Source organism: Chelmon rostratus, chromosome 21, assembly GCF_017976325.1.
Source record: "Chelmon rostratus isolate fCheRos1 chromosome 21, fCheRos1.pri, whole genome shotgun sequence".
NCBI lineage: Eukaryota > Metazoa > Chordata > Actinopteri > Chaetodontiformes > Chaetodontidae > Chelmon > Chelmon rostratus.
This window is the reverse complement of record NC_055678.1, coordinates 134,648-157,016: the sequence shown is the minus strand read 5'-3', so window position 1 is coordinate 157,016 and position 22,369 is coordinate 134,648. Positions and strand designations below refer to the sequence as shown.

Sequence of the window (22,369 nt, the reverse complement as noted above, 5' to 3'; positions counted from 1 at the left end):
GCTTTGCTGATCTCTGGGAACGCTGTGTGCTCCAGGTATAATGAGCATCTACAGAGCTCTCAAATGAAAAAAGATGGATGCGTTTTGAACTCTCAGACTTGCAGTGTATCAAGCTGAAGCCTCGAGGGAGGAGATGCAGAGCAGAATGGTTGAATGATGGCTGCGGCTCATATCCAGCCTCATAAACAAAGAAATGTTGGTGCTGTGACTGAGCACAGATCTCAGGAGTAAAGATTCCTCTTCTTCTTTTGTGAAGCAGTGCAGACATCAGACAGAAATCTAAATTCAGAGATTTCCCAAGAATGCTTGTAAAAGAAAAGGCAACACTTTATTATCGTCTCCATATTTAGCCTTTAGTAGCACTACACAAACATTTAATAGATGGTTTATAACACACTATAAAGTAAGCAGATATAAGGTCATTATTAATGTACAACAGCTTACTCCACTCAGGAGGTCCATTAGAGCTGGTTATGCATGAACAAACTCTTATATCTGCTTACAACTATAATATAGTGTGTAACAAGCCAGTTTTTATATTGCTTATAAATTCTACTTGGGGGGTTAAAGTGTCACCAGCAACACATTCAAATGAGAATAATAAGAAATAAGCCAGCTCTTTGAAATATATCTGCCTTTACTTTATTCATGTACTGTACAATATTTCATTTCCAAAGTCTCTATCGTACTATATGACAATAATGGATATCATTTACTACAAAAGGTCGCATAAATAATTTAAATGGGGAAATAAAAAATAAATATGCAGTTCATTCTTTATGTCCTTCTTTGTGTCTGTAGGAAACAGCCCTCCCCCCCTGCTTCACTTTACCCCCCGGTCAGGTGGGGGCACCACTGCAGAAGACCACACAGGTATGATATGAACAGTCACAGCTCTCAGTTTACAGGACAAACCCCCCCTCCAGTTGCTATTTCAAACATACAGTTGAGAAAAAGAAGCGAGCATTGTCAGTAGAGTTTAGACAACCAAAACCAGGAAGCGATGTGAGCAGAAAAACAACGGGGTGCTGACAATATGTGGAAACATTGAGAATATTCTTGGTGGAGTCTGGGTATCGCCACTTCCTCTTCCTGCCGGATCCTCTCAGTCAATATAATGATAAAAACTGAATTATTGTTTGCATCATGTTGTTTTTATTCCCATCTTTCCTGTTCGAGCTATTTACAGAATGGGAGCAGAGAGTGAATGGGAGTGGGGGTGTCTTGAATCCTGCAGGCTAGCACAACAGGCAGATTTTGGCTGTGGATGTTTGAACGCTGCTTACAAAAGCTTTCCGGTGTGGGCGTGCTGGAGAATGCTCTGCCCCAAGGTAACAACACAACCACGCACAACTTTCTGATGCCTCGTACACACATGTGCACTTTCCTGTGTGTGATTCCAGCAAACAGGAACTGGCTACGTCTAGAGGAAATGGCTTTTTATGACTCAAATAACACAGGAATGGGCTCATTTAGTAATTAAGAGGAGTCACCGGACAGCCCAGTGCCCCTGTGGTGTCAGTCCTGACAAAACTGCTTTCTCCCCTCATTTTCTTTTCTCTGCCTCTTCTGACTCTCTCTATCTGCTCGTGGGAAAGGCGGTACTGTAATAGACAGGCCCGCTGACGGGCTGTCGTGGCGAGTGAGACCGCCGAACAGGCCGGGGCCTCTCGAAATCCTGTCGACATCCCAGAGCCCCCAGAGCTGCCACCATCTCCTCCACACAAAGCCAAAAGGAGACAGATTACAACCACCTTGGAGCGAAGGTACACCTTTTCAGCTTCAAACAGGGCTGTGGTGCATTGCAGCTCTGCTTCCGCCGGATGTTTGTACAGATGGGCCTGAAGCCTCGGGGAGGACTTCTCATTATGCTTAAATGAAATCTGTGCGAGTGCAGGCATACCCACGTTCCTGACCAGTCACAGGTTTGGCAAGCCCTAGCACTGACTCGCTCTCTTATGCAAATAAGCAAAGTTCACAAATATGCTGACACGTGGCTGAAAAACAAAGACTGATGACTTAAAAACCAGCCCAGCAATTAGCTTATAATTCGCTCTCTTTGAAATTTCTTTTTGTATCTCCTCCCAACTGGAAGGAGATAAGTTGGTTGGTGTGTTGTGTAACGTGTGCCCGTGTATGAGTGTGCTTTGGTGTCTGTCCCTGGATGCCGAAGAGGAGCATCAGTACGAGTTGCCAGTCAGCGGCGTGTTGTTCTTGCTCCGGTCTTGAGACAAACGACTGTGCTTATTGTTGCGTTGCCGCTTCGGGACCTCCTTGGCCTCTGATTGGTTGTGGTGGGGCCTGAAGCGTTTGCATTTGCAGGAGGTGACCACGCGGATTTTGTAAGTCCGAGTGTTGCCGTTGGGACACTGCAGCTGGACCCTCCTTGTCCGGGAGTGGGCGGGGATGCAGCGGTAGTCCGAAGCGTTACTCCTCCACCACTTGCCGCGGGCGATGGAATTGGGCATGAGGTGCGCGGGCATGCACTGGCCTGAGCACAGCAGCTCCTTGACGGGTTTGGTACTGCGGCAAGATCCGTCCGTGATGTAACGGGTGGAACGCAGCTCCCTGCAGCTCAGCTCTGAGGCACCTGGGATGAAGAGCAGGAGATCACAGTTACACTCGTGGCTTCAGACCAACACATGCGCCTTGAAGTGCTGCACACTGAAATGGACATTCTGCAGGTTAACGGCTTCAGTGCTGCAGCTGCGTCTAATTCCGGCACGTGCTAATTTCTCTGATTTGTGTCATCTTAAACTCAAACTAAAAAACACAAGACAGATAAAAACTGAGCAGGCAGCAGCATTATATTCAACTTAGCACAACAATTTGTACATTAAAGTAAATATTTAAGCCACTGAGATCAGATCAGAGTTTCTGACTTGATTCATGGTCTGATCATTAGCTGACCATGGGGCTTGATAAAGAAATCCATCTGGCAGCAATCAGCTGATAGCAAATCCAGACCAGAGGGCCATTAAACAGCTCAATCAAACCTAATGGAGGCTCGGGCTGGAAGACGGAGCTGGCATGCAGCAGCGGCCCTCAGGAAATGTATTTGGTGATGGAGGAGTAAATAGCTGTCTGGTTATTTTAAGGCAGCACTGCAACTGTACACAGGATTGTGCACAAACTGGACGTCTGCCAGACTGATTCGAGACAACGCGTTCAGGCTGTAATCCGATGTTTCAGCCACAGCTTTTTAACAGCCACACGGATGAGTTATTGTCCCGTGTTTTTTACAAGCTGTGTGTAAAAAAAGGGGGGGGCGAAGGAACTGTGGGTTAAGAAATTATACACTCAGAGAGGGATCTGTTTTCCTCTGTGGCTTTCTTTGCAAAAAGGGCTGAACAAAGGATTTATGTGAGGTGACTTCCTTTTTTTCCCTCCCCATGAGAACCTGATCTAGTGTTATTCTGCGGCTGCAGGGACCTCAGTAGTGTACAGTGTCTGCAGCACGCACTGGGCAGCGGTTTGCACCAATTACCACCCAAAAAGTCATCTTGTCTTGTTCAATGATGAGTGTTTATTTGAACCCAGCCTCTCTCTTCTCTTCCATGTATTTCCTGTTCTCCTCTCTACTGTCGGCCTGAAAAACCATTACTAATGATGGTGGCCTGAAAAAAAGGATCACACACTGGACTACTGTACAGTTGCGTGAGCTGCTCGTCTCCCTGGTGGTGAGAGACAAGTCTTGGGAGAGGACTGGACGGAGGCCAGGCAGTGGTCAAAGCCTCTGCTGTAACCCCCCAGGACGAGGGCTGAGAGATGAAGAAAATAATCCAGGAGATTTCTGCCTCCCTGTGTGAAACTCAACACATATGTGGCTTTATCCATATGAAAACAAGTGGTTTCGTTTTTTTCACCACTTTTGGTGAGACTAATAAAGAGTAAAAAAGCACGATCTTGCCGTATGTGTGTAGATTTCCCCCCCATCCACAGACAAAAATCAGTCACACTAACAGATCTTGACTTGCTAATTCCCTCCGTCAGCTGTTTCTCTTCTAATCTAATCAGTCCTCTTCTCTTCTGATCTGCAATTTGAGCGCCCGTGATTAAATGATCATTAAACTGTGGGAATACTGCACCACCCAACGTGAATCCTTGAGAGCACGAGCGAGACTCTTACATGCACTGCTCAATCAGAACATACAACCTTTAACGGCCACAGGTGGGAATCATTCTCAAAGGCAGTGTTGCATTTAAAAAGCAATTTCCAACCCCCCCCAAAAAAGACACATCCCCTGCAGAACAAACTGTGGGCTCCTTCCACTTGGAGACATGTTGTTGCAATTAAATAGTTATGGCATAACTAGAGCTTGACTAATAGTTTAAAGAGAGAAGGAAATAACCTGGACGACAAAGTGAAAAAGCCCTGATGTCTCTCTGAATGCTCCACTTCAATCTGAGTCGAGGAAGAAACCACAAGAATCACATCACCCACAACTCTGGCGTGAATTAGGCAAGAACACACACTTCCCACACAGCAGAGCTGCTCTTCGTCAGCGACTCGGTGTGAAAATGAAACGGCAGGTTGTTTTTCTGCATTTTCATGAGCCGGATCCACAAATTTGGTCAGCCTAGATTCATTTGTCTAATTTAAGATTTAATTTTTTAATTTAAGAACAAAACCAAAGACACTAAATTTAATAAAACTTGTCAAATCTATTCAACATTTTTGAGGCATTAAATAAAAGATTTTGGGGTCACCAGGAGAGTTTGCTGCACAAATTCCCACAAATCCTGAAATCACTCATTCGATCTTAAAAACGAAGATATATTTCTTTTAAAATAAAGATCTTAAACTTGAGTATAAAGTCGTTTGTCTAGATGTGTATAAATTGTAGGTAGTTATTTATATCTAAACGACATATTTTCATACTCATGTGGTCGTTTACATGAGGTCCCACTAAAACACGGTTTGACCTCTAAATGCATCGCTTTAAATGTGTTATTTCATTCTACATGTTAGTTTGTCGCTTTTACGTATCAGACATTTAATATCAGGACAATTATTTAAATGTTGCACAGAATTAACCGTCGGGCTTTCACCTCAAACAAGCCACTTTAATTGATTTTGATTGATCAGTGAATGAAGGTAAAAGGATACTCACTGTAGGAGGCTGTGTTCGCTGCTCTTCCGCCGTTTTTCGCCCTGTTATTCATGGTGTTGTTGTTGTTGTTGTTGTTGTTGTTGCTGTTGTTGTTGTTGCCATGGCTGCCGTTGGTCGCCTGTATTACTGCCTCCTGAGGTGTCCCAGTATTTTCTCTGTACTCCGGTAAAATCTCCGTGGCATCGTTTTTTAGTCCCTTCCATCCTTTCACGCCGGTGCAGCATCCCTGGAGCAGCAGGAGCGCCGAGCTGGAGACGAGGAGCGCCACAGACACCTGCATGCTTGTCGGCGGCAGAAATAAGGCAAAACGAACGAGGAGAGGAAAGAAATACACACTCTCACACACGAGAGAGAGGGGGAGAGAGGGGGAGAGAGAGACAGAGAGAGAGAGAGAGAGAGAGAGAGGGAGAGAGAGAGAGATGCCCGCTTCAACGAGTCGGTCAGTTCCAGCCTCGATGCGACGCACGCGGTATTTAAGCCGACGCAAGTTTCCGTCAAGTCTGACAATTAAGAGCTTACACAGAGTGGGAGGGGTTGAACCTGGGAGAGAGATTCATTGAGAAACTGCAGCGGGGGAGGTTTGGATAAGTGAGGAGGAGAGAGGTGAGGAGAGGAGGAGAGATGTGAGGAGAACTGGAGAGGAGAAGAAAATAGAGATGATAAGAGACGTGAGGGGAGAGGAGAAGTGATAAGACAGAGGTGAAAGGTGAGAGATGGGAGAGGAGAAGAAGGAGGTGAGAGGAGGAACAAATGTAGAGGATGACTGAGGAGGAGACAGAGGAGAAAGGGAGGTGAGAGGAGGAGAGGTGAAGATCATGGAGGAGCAGGTTAAATGTTGGAGTGTAGCAGCTGACCTACACATCTTACTGTGTTGTTGTTGTTGACTCAAATCTTCTCCCCCTTTAACGACCTCCTCATCATTAGTGTCTCAGAAGCATTTCAGCGTTTTTAAGGTGGTTTATTTTGGACCACATCTCCATGTGCAGAAATGAAGCTGCTGCAACATGCACCTCCTGCAACACTCCTCCAAACAGGCTTTATACCCTGCCTGCTTGACACAAGGCTGCACACAACTTAATCCTTCAGTTCTCGCACTAATGATCCATTAGCATAGCTTACAGTAGAGACATTCAAACCAATGTTTAGAGAAATCTGCTGAACTACATCAACTCTTACCTCCTCTTGCAGTAAGATACATTTCAGCACCGTGTGTCGTGTACATGATTTGAATTAGTCGGATGTTTTACATGGGAATCCAGTTTTCTATACTTTTGTATCTGGTTTGAATAAAATAAAATGGACTGAGGACTACATGTACGCTCTGCTCCTAGTTCTTGGCATCCCCTCATATCCTTGTGATTTGATGAGTGCTGACAGATGGAGGCTCCTTCATTCAAACACTGCCCTCTTGAGGGAGAACAAACAAGTTGCGGAGGGAAAAAGAGAGAATTTGGGTTCATCACGGGTCTTTTTTTTTGTCCAGCACTTTTAGTGGGGACAGGTATGTACAGACAGAGCAATAGCATGAAAGATGAATAAAATTGGGGGAAAGCCTGTATATCTCAGCCGTTATTACTGCTCTGAGACATCTTGTACCCGCTCATTTGAGGCACAGAGTAGCTTCCATAATCATACGTGTAGTCCTTATGGTCCATCTACTGTAACACAAGCCTAAATCAGGGTTTGTGCAGCTGTGGCCAACTGGTCGTCCATCGCGGTTCAAAATGGTGGACATAAACGGGCATGGCATTAAATCAAAATAATGATATTGTAAGATGAAGCTTAAATAAATCATTGTGGTCTTCTGAAGGAGCAGAGGCAACACAGCCTTTTATCACAAGTGAACGTCTCATTCTTTTGGTTTAATTTCCCTTTTTGTAGTCTTACTACAACAATACTCGCATTCACAATGTATGAATGAACAGTATGTTCTTGCTTATTCTGAAGAAATGATGTCACCCTGGAGCTGTTGTGCAGTCATGTTGTCGGGTACAGTATAATGTCTGGAATCCATACTCTTACTTGATTTGTTTTTGGCCACTTTGGGGCAGCAAGACAAGCTAACAGAAGCCTAAGAAGTTGTTATGGCTAACATTAGCACATAGTTGCCTGCACATTCGGAAGAATTGGAGCAACATTAGCATTTATTTGGAGACATGATTTTTGTGTTGTGGCTTTTAGCTGCTAAATGTTCACTATGTTCACTAGCTAGTAGCTAACTTTCTCTGTCTGTAGTTTGGTGCTGGGAAGGTAGCATACAACACATTTATCAGATTTGTTTTGCTGAAGACAGCTGCCTGCTGCTGCTAGAAACGAGCGATGAAAGAGGAGGAGAGGAAATAGAATAAAATAAAATACCGAAAATGGATTAAATTAAAAATGTAGCTTAAGAGAGAAACTGGCGGACTTTTGCAATGTTCTTTAAATGATAAAATGCCTTTCTTGTGACGTCCTTTTTATGAGCCTGAAAATTCAATTCTGTGTCAAATGTTGCACCAAGATTTTTAACTTGTTGACATGGGCTAAAAGAGACGGCTTGTAGTTTGCTAGCCAGTTTATGTCTCTGGTCTCCTGTACCAAAACCTGAGTTTTGTCCTGGTTGAGCTGTAGAAAGTTCTCTGCCATCCAGGATTTAATGTCTGAAATACAGTTAAAAAGGACATCAAGTGGTCCTCTGTCATCAGGAGACACGGCGATGTAAAGTTATGTGTCATCTGCATAGCTGTGAAAGTTGATGCCTCCTGATGACATTTCCAAGTAGTAGCATGTAAAGGTTAAAAAGGGTTGGACCTAAAATTGACCCCTGGGGAACACCGCATTTCATTTGATAAATCTAGATGTGTGTTCACTGATGCTGACATAGAATTTCCTGTCTGTGAGAGATGATTTGACCCAGTTAAAAACAGTACCAGAGATGCTAATTAAATTACGGAGTCTAATTAAAGAATGGTATGATCTACTGTGTCAAACGCTGCACTCAAATATAAAAGCACCAATAAAACAATAAAAGGATTTTAAAAGTCACTGAACTTAACTGGGAGACAACTTTCTCAAGCATTTCAGCGTCCACCAGGACAGACCTCTCCAGTGTTTCCTCATTTAAAAGTGAAGCGATGAAAAATTAAAATGCTGGACTGACGATGTGAAAGATTATCTGTTTTGCTTCTGAAGTGGACTGCAAGATCTTCACATGAAAGGTTTAAAAATCCAGATTAAAAGAGTCGGATTTATTGCCCACATGTGTATTAAAATCACCTCAAACAATAATCCTGTTATGTTTAGCTTGTATAATCGAGAGTTCTGAGAGTTCTGGGATAAAAGAGGTTTGGGTGGTCTGCAGATTGTCAAACATAGTGTGTGTGTGTGTGTGTGTGTGTGTGGGGGGGGGGGGGGGGGGGGGCTGCTAAAAAGAAAAGAGTGATATTCAAAAGACATGTATTCAAAAAATAAAATGTTTTTAAAACCATGTGCTGCTAAAAGGATTGTGGCTGCCCCCCCTCCTCTTCTACCATTTCTAATAGAATATGAAAAGTCATAACTGGGGGGTGAGGCTTCAGTGAGGGCTGCAGGTCCGTCACTGTCCAGCCGAGTTTCTGTTAAAAACATACAATCAAGATTTTTCTCTGAAATCAGGTCATTTACAGGAAAGGTCGCATTTAAAAGAGCCATTTTCAGTGACCTCTGCCGTGTTTGGGGAGGAACAGCAGGGGGGTCGTGGATGTTTATAAAGTTCCAGTTATTGAGGTTAGAGGATATTTCTTTGTTGTGGTGTTTCATGTGTTCTCTGTGTAATAATGACAGGGATAGATGGGTTGTTGAAGTCTGAGGGTCCCAGTCCTGTAATGCAGCTCTCACTTTTAAAAGTGGAACTAAAGTAACAGTGACTTGGACCTGGGGGACATCAATCACTGACGGGCTTGTCAGCAGGTGTGGGCTTGCAGCGGGGAGAGGTGGACGATGTGCGTGCTGGATGCCGTTTATCAAATTGACAGACGGCTGCCAGATCTGTTCAGGTGCCCCGAAAAGGTGCCTCCTCTCCCAGAAGGCATCAAAGTTGTCTATGAAGCCCATATTCTGGGATCTTCAGGCAGTGGAAAGCCAGGTGTTCAGGCTGAGACTGCCAATTCCTCGGCCACAGGTGGGGTGGGGGCCGGAGATAAAAACACCTGACTGAAACTGTTTGTATTGAAAAGGTGAATAAAATCCTGCTTTAGCAGTTTGGAGATATCATTCGTACCTGCGTGGACGATGATTCTGTCAGCCTCTGGATAAGATCTCCTGATGTCTGGAATTTTCCTCCTTATGTCCGTAACGGTGGCACCTGGGAAAGACGGAGGGTTTAGATGCCGACTTTTTGCTCCGTTTATTCCTCTGGACTTTGGACCACGGCATTTCCGCCGGAGTGGAACTGATCGGCCACTTAGGCTTGGCTCCCTGGAGAAGCCGGCAGTCCTGGTCTGGATGTTGGGTGATTGGGATTGTGGAGTCGAGCTCCGGTTCCCCTCCAGCGGCGCCCTGAGTTGCTCCCAGAGTGACTACCGCGTCTGCTTTGAGCCGGTACAAGGTGGAGATCCGTTTATGGAGTTCGAGGATGGTCTTTGACATGTGGAGGCAGTGATGGCACCCAGAGAAGATGGAGAAGTAAGCGGCGGCATGCTGAAGAGGGCGAGCTGCTTACGGCTCTTCAACAGGCTCCGGTGGTCCTCCAGTGGTGGAAGACCTTCCTTCAGAGCAGAAAACGTGTGGGTAGAAATCTGTAGGCTGGTTGGTTCACATTAAACCATAACGTGCAGGCCCCCACACTTTCACCAACTCAGCAGCAGCAACTCTTCCTGGTTTATGTGTGGTGAAATGGATGAATCGGAGTGTGAAATTCTGTGAAATGTTTGTCGTTGCTGATGTAAAAACATTGATTGTGCAGCTTTAAGTCTCTTAAACTGTCAGAATGAATGGAAGCTGGACCCCCAGTGTCTGAATCTTTGAGGAGGTTGTTCATGTTCACAGGTATTGATGGTGTCGTAACATTAGTGGAACATGATTAGAGGACTTAAAGTGAGAGCAGACGGCCTCTGTATGCGTCAGTCTACAGCTCTGAGATGTGCCGCAGTTTTTTTTGTCCCGCCGTCGACGCGGAGCCAGCTCTGATTACAGCCTTCTCATTGCGACCGATGTCAGTCACAGTCTCAATTTAGACCTCTCTGGGTTTCTTTAAAGAGCCCTTGGACCCCAGCACAGTGTTTTATCTTGATAACAGTACGATGAGGCCCAGATAACAATCAGATGCTCTCCAGCACTGTGGAGGATGGCGGAGTGTCATTTTAATGGAAAAGTTTTCAGTCCATGAACAAACCATTCCAGCTCCTCGTGCCTGTTGTTCGGTCGTGTGATTCATTGTCGGCTTGTTTGTTTGTTAACAACATGATCAAACAGGTTTGAACCGAGTTTCTCTTTTCCCAACACGATTCCAGGCCGATGGTGAGATGTTTTTTTACAGCGCTGCGTGTTTGAAACTCTGCAATGTTCAACTCTCCGTCCGAGATCAATTATTCATAATGTGTCCATCCCACATCAATCCATGAAGATATTACAGAAAGAGCTTTAAAATGTGAGAGTGAACCTCGACCCTGCCATGTATTAAAAACTCACCATGCTCACGTACAACATTCTGGTCTTTGTAGCCACTCAGTTGAAAAAGAAAATCCTTTTTTCATACCAGGGCTGAGGCATTGGTATTAAAGCTGGCATTAAGTGTCCAGTCAGATTTAGTATGGCTGACTTTTCGGTCAAATTTAAACCAAAAACGTCGCCAATTTTACACTAGTTTGTCAGTAAGGTATTAGAAAGTATTAGAAATTGATTGTTTTATGCATTTATACTGAAATGGGTTAGGACCCTGGTGTCAGGGCTGAAAATATTTCCTTTTTTGGGCAAAATAGCTGGTTTTCCATAACAAATCAAATTTTAACAGAATTCCCACAAAATCAGCAAAAGAAAATGCAAGTTAATGGATGTTTCCTTCAACTACTTTGATGCAAAGTATCAGGAGGAGTTGGTTCATCAAGCAAACAGTTGGTGGCGCTAATTCTGCAGCCAGGTGCTGTTAAACCTTTGAAGAAGAGGAGGGAGCAATTAAGTAGATGACTCCAATGCCAAACCTGAAACAATGGAAAACAATGTGCAGAACATGATGGAAATGAGGCCTTTCTGATTCTTTCATCCACTAATTTGAGGATGGCTTCACTCTGATGTTATTTTTACTCTTCAGCAGATGTTTACGTCATCATCACCTCATGCATGTCATATTTATCTGCTGAGTTTGTTTCCACTGCACTTTGTCACATTTTGCTTTGATCAATACACCAACATTTCCACCTCAGTCAAGCAAAAAAAGGCTTAAGCTTGCCTTGTAAAATACAATAAGTTGATTCATGAATTACATGTGACATTCATTACAAGATCTAGGTATGATACAGAGTGTACCAAAATCTGTATGAAGTGTAACAAGGACAGAGCCACATGCTGTATGTTTGTGCCCTGTGGTCTGAAAGACACTGCGAAACAATCTGTTGACATGTATTCTTCAGATGTGGATCAGTGATAAAGACCTTGTGTTTCAGTGTGGTTTGAAAAATTCCTGAAAAGCTGTCATATTCTGTGTTTCTAAGAATAAATTGGACAAATTCCTACCCACAAATTGGGCTTCAAAAATACAAGAATGCATCACTTGTGACAAGACAAATCTAAGTCAAGGAGAGCAGACACAGAAGCTCACCTATCAATGTTTGTGCATTTGAAATGTAGATTCATTCAAGCCGCTGCACATCTGGATATATTTAGCTCCATTTCTAAATGACACAATATGAACCGCTGCCATCATGCAAGCAGCTTTTTCCACAAGTCACTGTCTAATCTAAACACTATAAGTTTTCTCTCCTAACCTAACAAAACTCCCTGACTGTAATTTGAAATGCAATAGAGCAGGCAAGTCAAACTCGTTCCATGAAGGGCCGTGTGGCTGCAGGTTTTTGTTCCAACCAAGGAGGAGCACACCAGGCCAACCAATCAACATCAAGGGATCACTTAGTTATCAGCTGAAGACTGAGATCAGCTGATTAATTGATTCCAGCCTGGTGTGCTGCTCCTTGGTTGGAATGAAAACCTGCAGCCACACGGCCCTTTATGGAGTCAGTTTGACATGCAGAGGATGCTACAGTCAAAGGTTTGTTGCTTTGTTGGTGCTGTTGATCAGAAACAAGTGCACACATTTTCACTGCACTCATGCTTCATGTGTGAAAAGTCTAAAAATTGGCATTGACTACAAAGAGCGCTGTGATGGTGATCAATTGCTGTGCATTGACCCTGGATTCATTATTGACAGCGGCTCTGCTTTGTATCACTGAGTGTATCCCTCTGTAGAGAATAGCAGAGCTAACTCAGCACGCAGTTCTCTCACTGGCATATAATGAAAATAATTCATCACTGTCCAGATGAACAGTGATGCTCGAGAATAAACACGCTGCCTGGTTTTCATGCAGCAGATTCGCTCTGAGAAATGTGGACATGAGAGGAAGAGAATGAGGAAACACTTAAGATTGTAAAAGAGGTTAAAGCTCAGGATGCTGCCTGTGATTCGTATTTTCATTCTCAATTTGTTTGTCTGCTGGCAGCCTGGATGGCTTTCTTCAGCGGAGCAGGAGTCACTGGGGGGGGTGACGACTCCTCCGGCCAAGCTGAAGCAGAGACATGATAAGCCTTTAAGTCCAAAGTGGGATACACTCAGATCTTTTTTGTGGTTTCCACGCATGAGAACAGGAGAGTTAACCCTGGCTGGCTGTTGTAATTCAGACTTTTCTGTTGTTTGTCTTCAGGCTCTTCAGAGAATCATCAAAATAGAAAGTACGCCCATCGAAACAGCCTTTCAGCCAGAAACTGTGGGAACGAGTCTGGCTGGGCTTCAGAGACCACACTAAGCTGTTTGCTTACCACCCCGAGGCTCTCAGCACACCGCTCACCAGCAGCGTGCTGCCTGCCAGCCGGCCGCCGGCGCTATTCTTAGTAGTGAGAGAAATTACCGAACAAATGATTCACCGCACAAAGTAGACGGCTGTCTCACAAACACGCACAAAGAAGCTGCGTGCATTGTTTTTTTATTACAAGCATCCATGTGCTGTATTTGTCATATCTGTGCTTTAGCCCTCATGTAGCACAGGATGGTTTTAGATCAATTAACTGGACCAGTTAAGGCCAGTTTTTGACCAACCAGAAAATATATTTTTGCATATTTAAACCAAATAAAGGTTAAATAATACAGCCAAATTAAAGGGAAAGATCTGAGTTAGGTGAGAGGATTGATACCGGTCTTATGACTGTATGTGAACTACAGTGCTAAAGCAGGGAAGAATTTAGGTTAGCTTAGCATTAAGACTGAAAACAGGTGGTGACAGCTAACTCTGTTTTTATGCTAAACTAAGCTAAGCTAAGCTAATTGCTTGCTGGCTTTGTCCAAAGCTAATAAACACACCTCTGAAGCTCTAAAGCTCACTAATGTGATACCACGTTGCAGTAAGTGAGCTTTACGAGGTTGGTTGGTGTATTTTTTAACTTCACAGAGAGTCAAGCTAGCTGCTACACTAAGCTAAGCTAAGCTCATCACCTGCTGGCTCTGGCTACATATATAGCATACAGACATGAGAGTAGTATCAATCTTCTCATCTCACTCGTGGCAAGCAAGCAAAAAAGAAAGAGAATGGATGGATTTCCAAAACACACACACGTGTCATTTACCTTCTTTTTAGCCTAAACTGTACCTGGACATATAAACACCAGCACCTGAGGTGTAAACCAAAAAGCTACAGTCCTCTGGTTTAAAAACCTCTACAGGATCCTGTTTTATATAAATACCTCTACAGAAAAGATCAGTGCACACAAGAGGTCATCAACCAAACACAAGAACACATGTTTTCTTTGTGGGATGAATTATATAAATCAAACTCATGATTTCTGTGTACAACAACAATGACATTATGTTAAACTTGCAGGTTTATAAGACTGACTCTCAAGGTGAACTCATCTTATATACTTCACTGCACCTTCCCTTCATTCTAAGCTGTATATTGTCAAACAGCAGCACCGTAAAATGTCTAAATATAACCTGTGTAGCAGATATGGAAGCAAAGAGGGTAATTAACACTGTTGCTGAGGTCAGGCAGATAAACGACTGCTGTCTGTTTTTTTTTTTGTCATAAACTCAATATAGAATTTGTAGATTAACTCTTCCTAACCAGAAACACGTATCATATACATATACATTGTATATTATAAGCTATTTGTAATGTGCGATATAGGACAACTCCTGTTTTTAAGACCTCACTATGTTTTGGTGACTGTGCACATGCATGTTTTGTATCTTTGTTCATGTCTGTGCGTGTTTCATGCGAGTGTTTCCTTGGTTTTTCTTTGTTCTTGCTTTTGCTGCATTCGTGCAGATGTTTGTCCTCTTGTCTTTTGTATTGTCCATGTTACCCAGTGTTCCCACCGTCCATGTAAGTGTTTCTAGTTTTTGTCTTTAGTATGCCTCTGTTCCTGTAAGTTTGTTTAGTTCCCCTAATTCCCCACCCTTCCTGACAGTATCAATCTTAGTTCACTGTGCACTTGTCAAAATGCTGAACTATAACAGCTCTGTGAAACAGTCAGATTTAACCTTTAACTGCACTTTATAAAGAGCTCAAGTCATCATTCAGGTATGCTGTAATGTTTGCTTGTTAGAATATACATTTATAGCACTATCAGGGGCCAAGCAGTGACTGAAAAATATTTCAGCAGAAGCAGCTGTGAAATATGAAAGTGGTGAATGAAACTCTGCTGCTGCCTCAGTGTGAAAGCTGCACACTCTTCCTGACTGTCCAAATCTCCCAGAGTACTTTGCAAGGTGTGCTAATCAAGCATGAAAGTACGAACAGGCTCAGCTGCCGTGCCCGTGAGAGCTCATACCGGCTCTCCGTGTGCAGAGATGGTTCTTCAGAGAATCACCCACAACTTAGATTTTTTTTTTTTACAAGATTAATAAAACAAAATAACCATGTGAGGATAATCTGCCGCTTTTGTATTTAATCTAATAAATCCTAATTAAAAGCAGAGGTATTAAAAGAGCTCGTCGTGAAGGTGCTTTAGCTTGCTGTCAGTTCCAAGCCCGCCCACCGTGCAGCTTCCTGAGAAAGCCCAGCCTTTGTTTATGGGATGTTTGGGACAGAAAGGATTTTTTGTAAATATGAGCACTGTTATGGTTCAGCTGAAGGAGGATTTTAAGAAAAGATGTTTCTGAGGCAGATTTCTACATAAACAGGGTGGATCTCTGTGCAGTCACAGTGTGCTATACTGAATATGATGTAAGAATACATAAGGTGTACTCGCTCAGGTTTATAAGCATGATTTCTCATGAACAGGATGTCCCTTCACGTCCTCTGAAACCTAAAAAGCTGCACACATACACACATACACACTGGGAAAACACTGAAAGCATGCCTTAATGAAAAAAGCAGTAACACTCTTATTAATGAAGTGTGCCCTGCTACAGTATAAAGCTGGAGTAGTTAGTGTGCTATGAATATGAGGTATTTAACTTTGAGCAGGTGATGCTAATTGAGTGGTACAGCCCATCTGGAGCTGATTATATAAAATGCATCAGTCAAACACGATTCCTGTAACAGGACAGGAACAGTCGCAAGGCTGCAGACTCGGTTTATTGTATTTGCATGCTTATAATGAACAGATATTTCATGGCTATGGTTTGGGGAATGCTTAATTTTGTGAGACTGTGCTTGCACAGTCACATATTCTGGTGACAATGGGTTGATAATGTGCAGCCCTTTGCTGTTAGAGAACGAGGCCTGTGTTTCAACAACGTCACCGACTGCTTTCCACGAGTATTCGGTGTCACTCTGCAGCTTAAACAGCTCTCTGTGAGGATGCTTTGGTTCAAGAATAAAATCATGACAACGTTCCTCTAACAGCAATCGGCTGGTTCCTAATCAGCGTTTCCTATCATTATTAAAATCAAGCAGTCGTGAAGAGAAACATAACGATTCCTGTCATCTCAAACACAGCCTAGCCGTCCTCTGTCAGGCCCGACGTGGCAGCTTTATCGTCATTACTGTTTGTGGGTTCGATGCATAAACACCGGACCCGCAGTCCACCATGCAGCGCAGCAAGTGCAGTAAAACTTGAGAGACAGAGATTAAACAAACAACACCACCACGGGCACAGGCACTTGGAAGAGGATCTGAGGATCTCTCAGCTCCAAAGCCCATTCTCTCTTTCTCCCTTTTCCCTTGTTCTCAATTTTTCCTAATAATTAACGCTGCAGCACAGATGTGCATGTCTCCCTCTTCACCCTGCTGCCTCTCCACCCTCTTCATCCTCTGAATGTGAATGTGGGATATTAGGAGGAGGACTTAAAGAGAGCATCATGTGCTTTCTATTTGATATAGCCATTAAAACTGAGGACGAAGATGAAAGCTGAAGGGCCATGTGAGTAAAAAAAGCTGTGGAGAATTATAGGCGAGCGTATTTAAGGACTGTAATCATATTTTAAGTAGTCTAATGAACCCAAACATGTGGTGGGAAAAGAAAAGAAAAGTGACTCTGGAAGTTTGAAAATCAACTCACTGGTGTTCACACAGCCTGAGGAATAAATGAGTCAACTACCAATAAAATGTTCAAAGGCGACTGATAACTTTATTCAGTGAGATTATGGGAGAAAAATTCAAGTTCATCAAGGCCAAAGCTGATTGGATATCCTCTGCCTCATCAATGAATCATTTCCCCCCGAAACAAGAATCAAACATAAGCTTCCGCCCGGATTATCCAAACATGACGAGTGACTCTGAGCTCATGTGACATCGTGTATGAACGAGACGGTGACTCAGTGCACGCTGTGAAAACACGACTTTTTAATTCTCTTTCATTGGAAATGTAATAACATCTAAAACAAACGTGAAGCAAATCCATCTCAGATTTAAACATCCTTCCTTTGAGCATGTGACTGTTCCCGAGCACAGAAAGTCATCTCGAAACGTTTCCACGCTGCACGTAGCCGACATAAATGGCACTTCATCACACAGAGGCCGCCGCTGTTGTTGATGACATTTGGGGGGGGGGGGGGGGGGGCATCCTGGATTCCTTCAAATAAGCAGCAGAGAGGGACCTATAACCTGCTGCAACACGTAATCCCTCCATTTGACTCCAGCTACTTCCTGAGCTGGCTCTCCCCCTCCTCTGGTGAGTGCTGTACCTGGCACATTTCTCAGATATCCTGGATGTGGACTAGTCTCGTTTGAGCAGATTCTTTTCTTTCTATCAGAAATGATTTAACTGTCCACCTTTTCTAAACCTCAACAGGAATGAAATGGCCGCTTTCTTACTACATCCATTGAAATTCTCTCCTTGTAGCGATAGCTTGAGTTCAGCCGCAGCAAGGGGGGGGTCCCTGGTTTACAGGGGCCCATAAGGGACCACACAGCTGGTCTGTAATAATTGCTTGTGCAGGGGAGTGTGGCAAGAAAGACCAGTGCAGAAGGTAAAGAGAGGCACTTGGCTGGAGCCTCCCCAGTGACCCTGCTGTGGGACTATCCGTCCCAGGTGTGTCGGTCCCCTCTTGTGAAACATGAAATAGCATTTGCATCAACACACCCGGATTTGGAGGGCTTTCTCTTCTTCTCTCTGTCATCTCGTTCCCACTATTGATGTCCTTTCTCCTCTGACTTTCATGCTTTCTCTCTCTGTGGATCTATTTTTGACATTTGTAGCTCGGCGCTGTGTTTCTATTGGAGAGTGTGAAGAGGGATTTGCCTCCACCTAGTGGTGAAAATGGGCCTGTGTCTGGCCTTAGTGACAGTTTATACTCTGCCAGAGGAGGTTAAATAAAAGTTGATGGTGCACACAGCTAATTAGCTAAGATAGCGTCCTCTAGTTTGGCCTCTCTGCTCTCCGTCCCCCGAATGGAAATCAGCAAAGTTCACCAAAACTGAACTGATGCGGTTAACTCCACCTGCTGAAGTGGATCCTCTGACTGATTCCACCTGAATGAACTGATTCGGCAGCAACATTTCCTGCTCCTGTCGGTCACCTGACCTACTACTCCCTGCACACCTGCTCTTCATTATCTGACCGAGCCACACCTGCCCCTTACTCTTGTTTGTGACATGAGAAATGGATAAATTGGATTAGTTAGTTATTCAGTTCAGCATTCATCCTTTCGCTTGGTTTGGTTGACTTTTCATTTGTGCACACATGATGAGCTGCAGGAATAGTTGCTGTTCATGCTTTACAGTGTTGGTGATATTCATGGCAGCAGTGTAGTTATTGATGAGGGACTCTATTTAAAAAACTACGAACATTTAAGACTCAAGTACAGATGTTTGTGTAAATGTACATAATGCTGCATAGCACAAAAGAGGGAATGGAAAACACATAGAGGATAAATAACGTGTATATCTGGAGTATTTTGGAGTAAAGTGGATAAATACTGACCTCCACCTGTTCTCACAGATTAACATACAGTACATGTCGTCAGAAAGAATAAGCCACTCGTGATCAGATGTTAATACCTCGGCCATTTATTTCTTAAACATAAGAAAGAAGGGGCGTCTCCAAGGTAACAAAAATAACATTGCAATTTAAAATCAAGTGCACTTCAACAAAGTCTCGTTCTGTAAGGGAGCTGTCCCTTCCTGCGCTGTGAAGTGAGATACACAAACTCAAAAACAATCTGAAGGATCCATCTCTCCTGTAAGGCTTTGGGTGGGGTGCTGTGTCATTACTCTTGTGGTGCATTTGTTGTGATGTGAATATACCCAGAAACAGCCAATCCAACGGCACAACAACGTACTCTGTGACGTGTATATGAATGGAAATGCAGCTATGAGACAAGACTGAGTGACGGACTCCCGGAGAAGGCAGTGGGCCCATTTTGGCAAAAACTCCTGCTCTAAGCCATTTTTCAGGATGGGAGCAAGAAGAAGATGACAGCTGTGGTGTCGCCCCTCACCTGGCCCAAACAGTATTTGTAAGTAATTCCCGGTGTTTGTTCGAACCAGATGGATGGAGTTTACTGCATCAGGGATACATAAGTTCAGCCAGATGAGTTTCCGTGATGTAAGACATCAGGTGTCAGTCACAGAAGGTTTAAACATGTTGGGTTTTGCCTACGTCGTCACATAGGACTGCAAATTTGAAGGGAAGTCAATTTAATGTACTTTTCTGTGATACCAGACTACCTGGCTCTCTCTGAGTGATTAACAACCCTCCTCTCCTCTCTGGATGAATTACAATCAGCATCTGTTCCAGGTCTGACCACCATTATATCCAAAAACAACACAGATCACGACATACTGAGCCGGAGAAGTAGGAAACAGGTCAGGAACTTTTTAGTTTCCTACTGTACAAAATACTTTTGTCTTTATTAGCAAAGCAAAAATAATGAACCCATAATAAACTCATGTCCTCATAATAGGACAACTTTTAAGTATAAAGAAAAGAGAAAAGAAATAAATTATGTTTCATCTATGTTTTCAACTCACTAGATCCAAAATCAAACACTTTCCTATTTATACAGAAGGCCAGTTAAGACAGTAAAATGCAGCAATTCACAGCTGCCTCAGTGCGTGTTACATACTCAGGATATATAACAATATACATTAATGGCATTTCACATTACATAACACATGATGGTCTGTACCTGGAGGATAACCCACAACATGATGCTGGTATCTTGTTTGCTTCATCTTGACATTACAGGGTTTCACATTTAGGAAGAAAACAGCAGGCTTTGTGGTCGTGTTGTAGCTTTTTATGATGTTGTGACGTTAACACCATAAATTATTAGCATTTTAAAAAGAACTTGAACTAGATTTGTTGAACAGCAGGTGGCAGTGTTTATCTGTTACTCAATGCATAAGAGAGCGTGAAGCCAGCAGTGTAGCCATCTTAGACGCTTTCTTTTTATGCAAACTTTGTTCTCGTCCAAAAAGGAAGAGTCTTGTTATGTGAATAGTTGCTACAAAAGGTGACAGAAAACTTCTAGAGTGGCTAATTCGGCTACCACAGAGTGCTTATCAGACCCTCTCCAGGGAGCACAATAAGCACACTGTTGTAGGCAGTTGAGCTATAAAGGACACACCAGATATGGGAGTAGGTCGCAAACAAGTCTCAAGTCTTAATCCTCAGGTCTCAAGTCAGTTACTGCGGTGAGAATAAAGAAAGTCGAGTCCCTGCTGTAAGTCAAGCTGTCACAAGTCAATTCTGATGATTTCCACATTTAAATCAATTAAATGACAGCAGTCACGCAGCAACACTGGCAGCATAATTATTGGAGCAGTACGACCACATGATTGAAATTACTGGTGAATTAAAGAGCTGATATAACAGAAAGAGGTGATATGGCACCTAAAGCTAACCTGACACCTGCGACCACTGAGTCAAAGTTTAGGTGGTTAAATGGCCCAATTGTCTTTTACATGAACAATGTCTTCTCGATTTGAAACGTAGCTTAAACTTAGCATTAGCTTTGCTAACATTACACATTCATGTACCATTCTTTGTGGGTGTCGTAATGACGGATGAGGCTGGATGTTCTGATGGACTTTCATACCACTGTCTTACTACTGTTATCCAGTTTTGGACAAGCCCCCCCTCCATGACAGCTGCCTTGTGCGCTGGTCTCTGCTACACTGCTGCATCATGGGTTGCCAGGTTTGCACGCAGTCATGTGAGTCGAGTACCCGGCCTCTGGTATATACCCTCATCCTGGACCGATCTGTAGAGTTTTACCCCAATAAGTTCCAAATTTAAACGTTTTCTGTATGTAAAACTGAATCAGAAATTCTCATCTATGTAGAGTCAGTTGTTTTTTGTGTGGTCAGAGGGGGGGCAGTACTGTAGAACAGATGAGTGAAAGCCCAATCTGACTGAAAGACGAATGATCAGATGGCTTTCGTACAATTCAGCAGTGTCGGTCACTTGGCACGGACAGTCTCGGTGTATAATGTGTTGTGTTTGGGCACAGAGGTAAGCGGTTCTCTCTGCCTGTAGCCTCACAACAAACTTCACTGTTGGTGGTTTGGGGTTCACGATGAGGAGATGGGAGGACTCAGTGTGACACATGTGCTAAATCATACGCTCTCAGACCTGGTTTATCTTGCCAGATACTTCAGGAATCCTGCGACATGAAGCAGCTTTGCAAGATGTGTGAAATCAAGTGTGTAGCTGCTTTACAGGTCTGCAACATTTTCAAGTGCATGAGATGACCAGATGACGGGCCGGGAGTGGACAGGAACAGCCTGCATATGAACCGGCACCGAGAGCCAGAATCAGTGCAACCTTGTGACACCCCCCATGAGAGACATCACAACTGCACTCATGTTCTCACTCAGCAAACTTTGAGACCGCTGGCCCTCATTTCTAACTCCCCGGGATAATATTCCCTTCTCTGACTTGTCTTCGTGGCCAATAGTGAGTCAGAGGCTACAACAACACTTGACATTTCAATGCATGTTTCAAGATATTATTTAAAATTGGATGTTGGATCAGATCACTGTATAAACACATGGCCCAAAACTGCCTCTTCCGGCGGTATTTATTTAAATTGGAGTCTGCAGAACTTGACCAATGACCCTGTAAATGGTCACAGTGGTTAAGACACACATTTGGCTGGATAGCTTCCAAGTTATGTAAAGCTGATATCATACTACAGTGGAAGGAAGCAAATAAGTTAATTATTATTTTCATTATTGACTGACCTTACGACTATTTCCATGACTAATCTATTAACTGTTTGGTCTATATAACCTCAGGAAATAGTGGAAATAAACGTTATAATTTCCTGAGCCAAGGGCGATGTCTGCAAATCTGCACATAGGAGAAGCTGGAACCATCAAAATCACTTGTCTGATCAGGGATAGATTTGAAATGTAAATAAATATAAAAATCATTTATAAAACAAATTTCCTGCAGGTGCCTCAAATACTGAAACATCTGCAGGTCTCAAGTTGCTGCTGTTACTTCTTTTTCCCTTTAGGTGGCGCAGGTCCACACGTGTAGAACTGGTGCTAGTTTCATAAAGACAGACTTTGACTATTCTGGGTAAATTGCTACCATGGAAACACTGGTCTTTATGTTCTCTGAAACTTGTATTAGACTAGCCTGAAAGCAAAACGAAGGCTGGCCTCACACTCCAGACCCCTGCTTGAGAAAATGACTGA

General features: G+C 43.4%; 1 protein-coding gene across 1 annotated transcript; it reads right to left on the bottom strand.

The window, feature by feature from the left end:
• Nucleotides 1-441: 441 nt before the first annotated feature.
• On the bottom strand, nt 442-5,545 carry sost (sclerostin). Its single transcript, XM_041962008.1, has 2 exons — nt 5,115-5,545; nt 442-2,590 (listed from the first exon to the last, which is right to left on the bottom strand). Exons 1-2 carry the CDS (start codon nt 5,392-5,394, stop codon nt 2,181-2,183), a joined length of 690 nt encoding a protein of 229 aa, XP_041817942.1. The 5' UTR covers nt 5,395-5,545; the 3' UTR covers nt 442-2,180.
• Between the last annotated feature and the right edge of the window lie 16,824 nt (nt 5,546-22,369).

What these genes read in the sequence shown, in the direction of transcription:
- sost (XM_041962008.1), bottom strand. Translation starts at nt 5,394, where the DNA reads ATGCAGGTGTCTGTGGCGCTCCTCGTCTCCAGCTCGGCGCTCCTGCTG. An exon ending in AGCGAACACAGCCTCCTACA is followed by an intron (nt 2,591 to 5,114) that starts GTGAGTATCCTT and finishes TCTTCATCCCAG; the next exon opens with GTGCCTCAGAGCTGAGCTGC.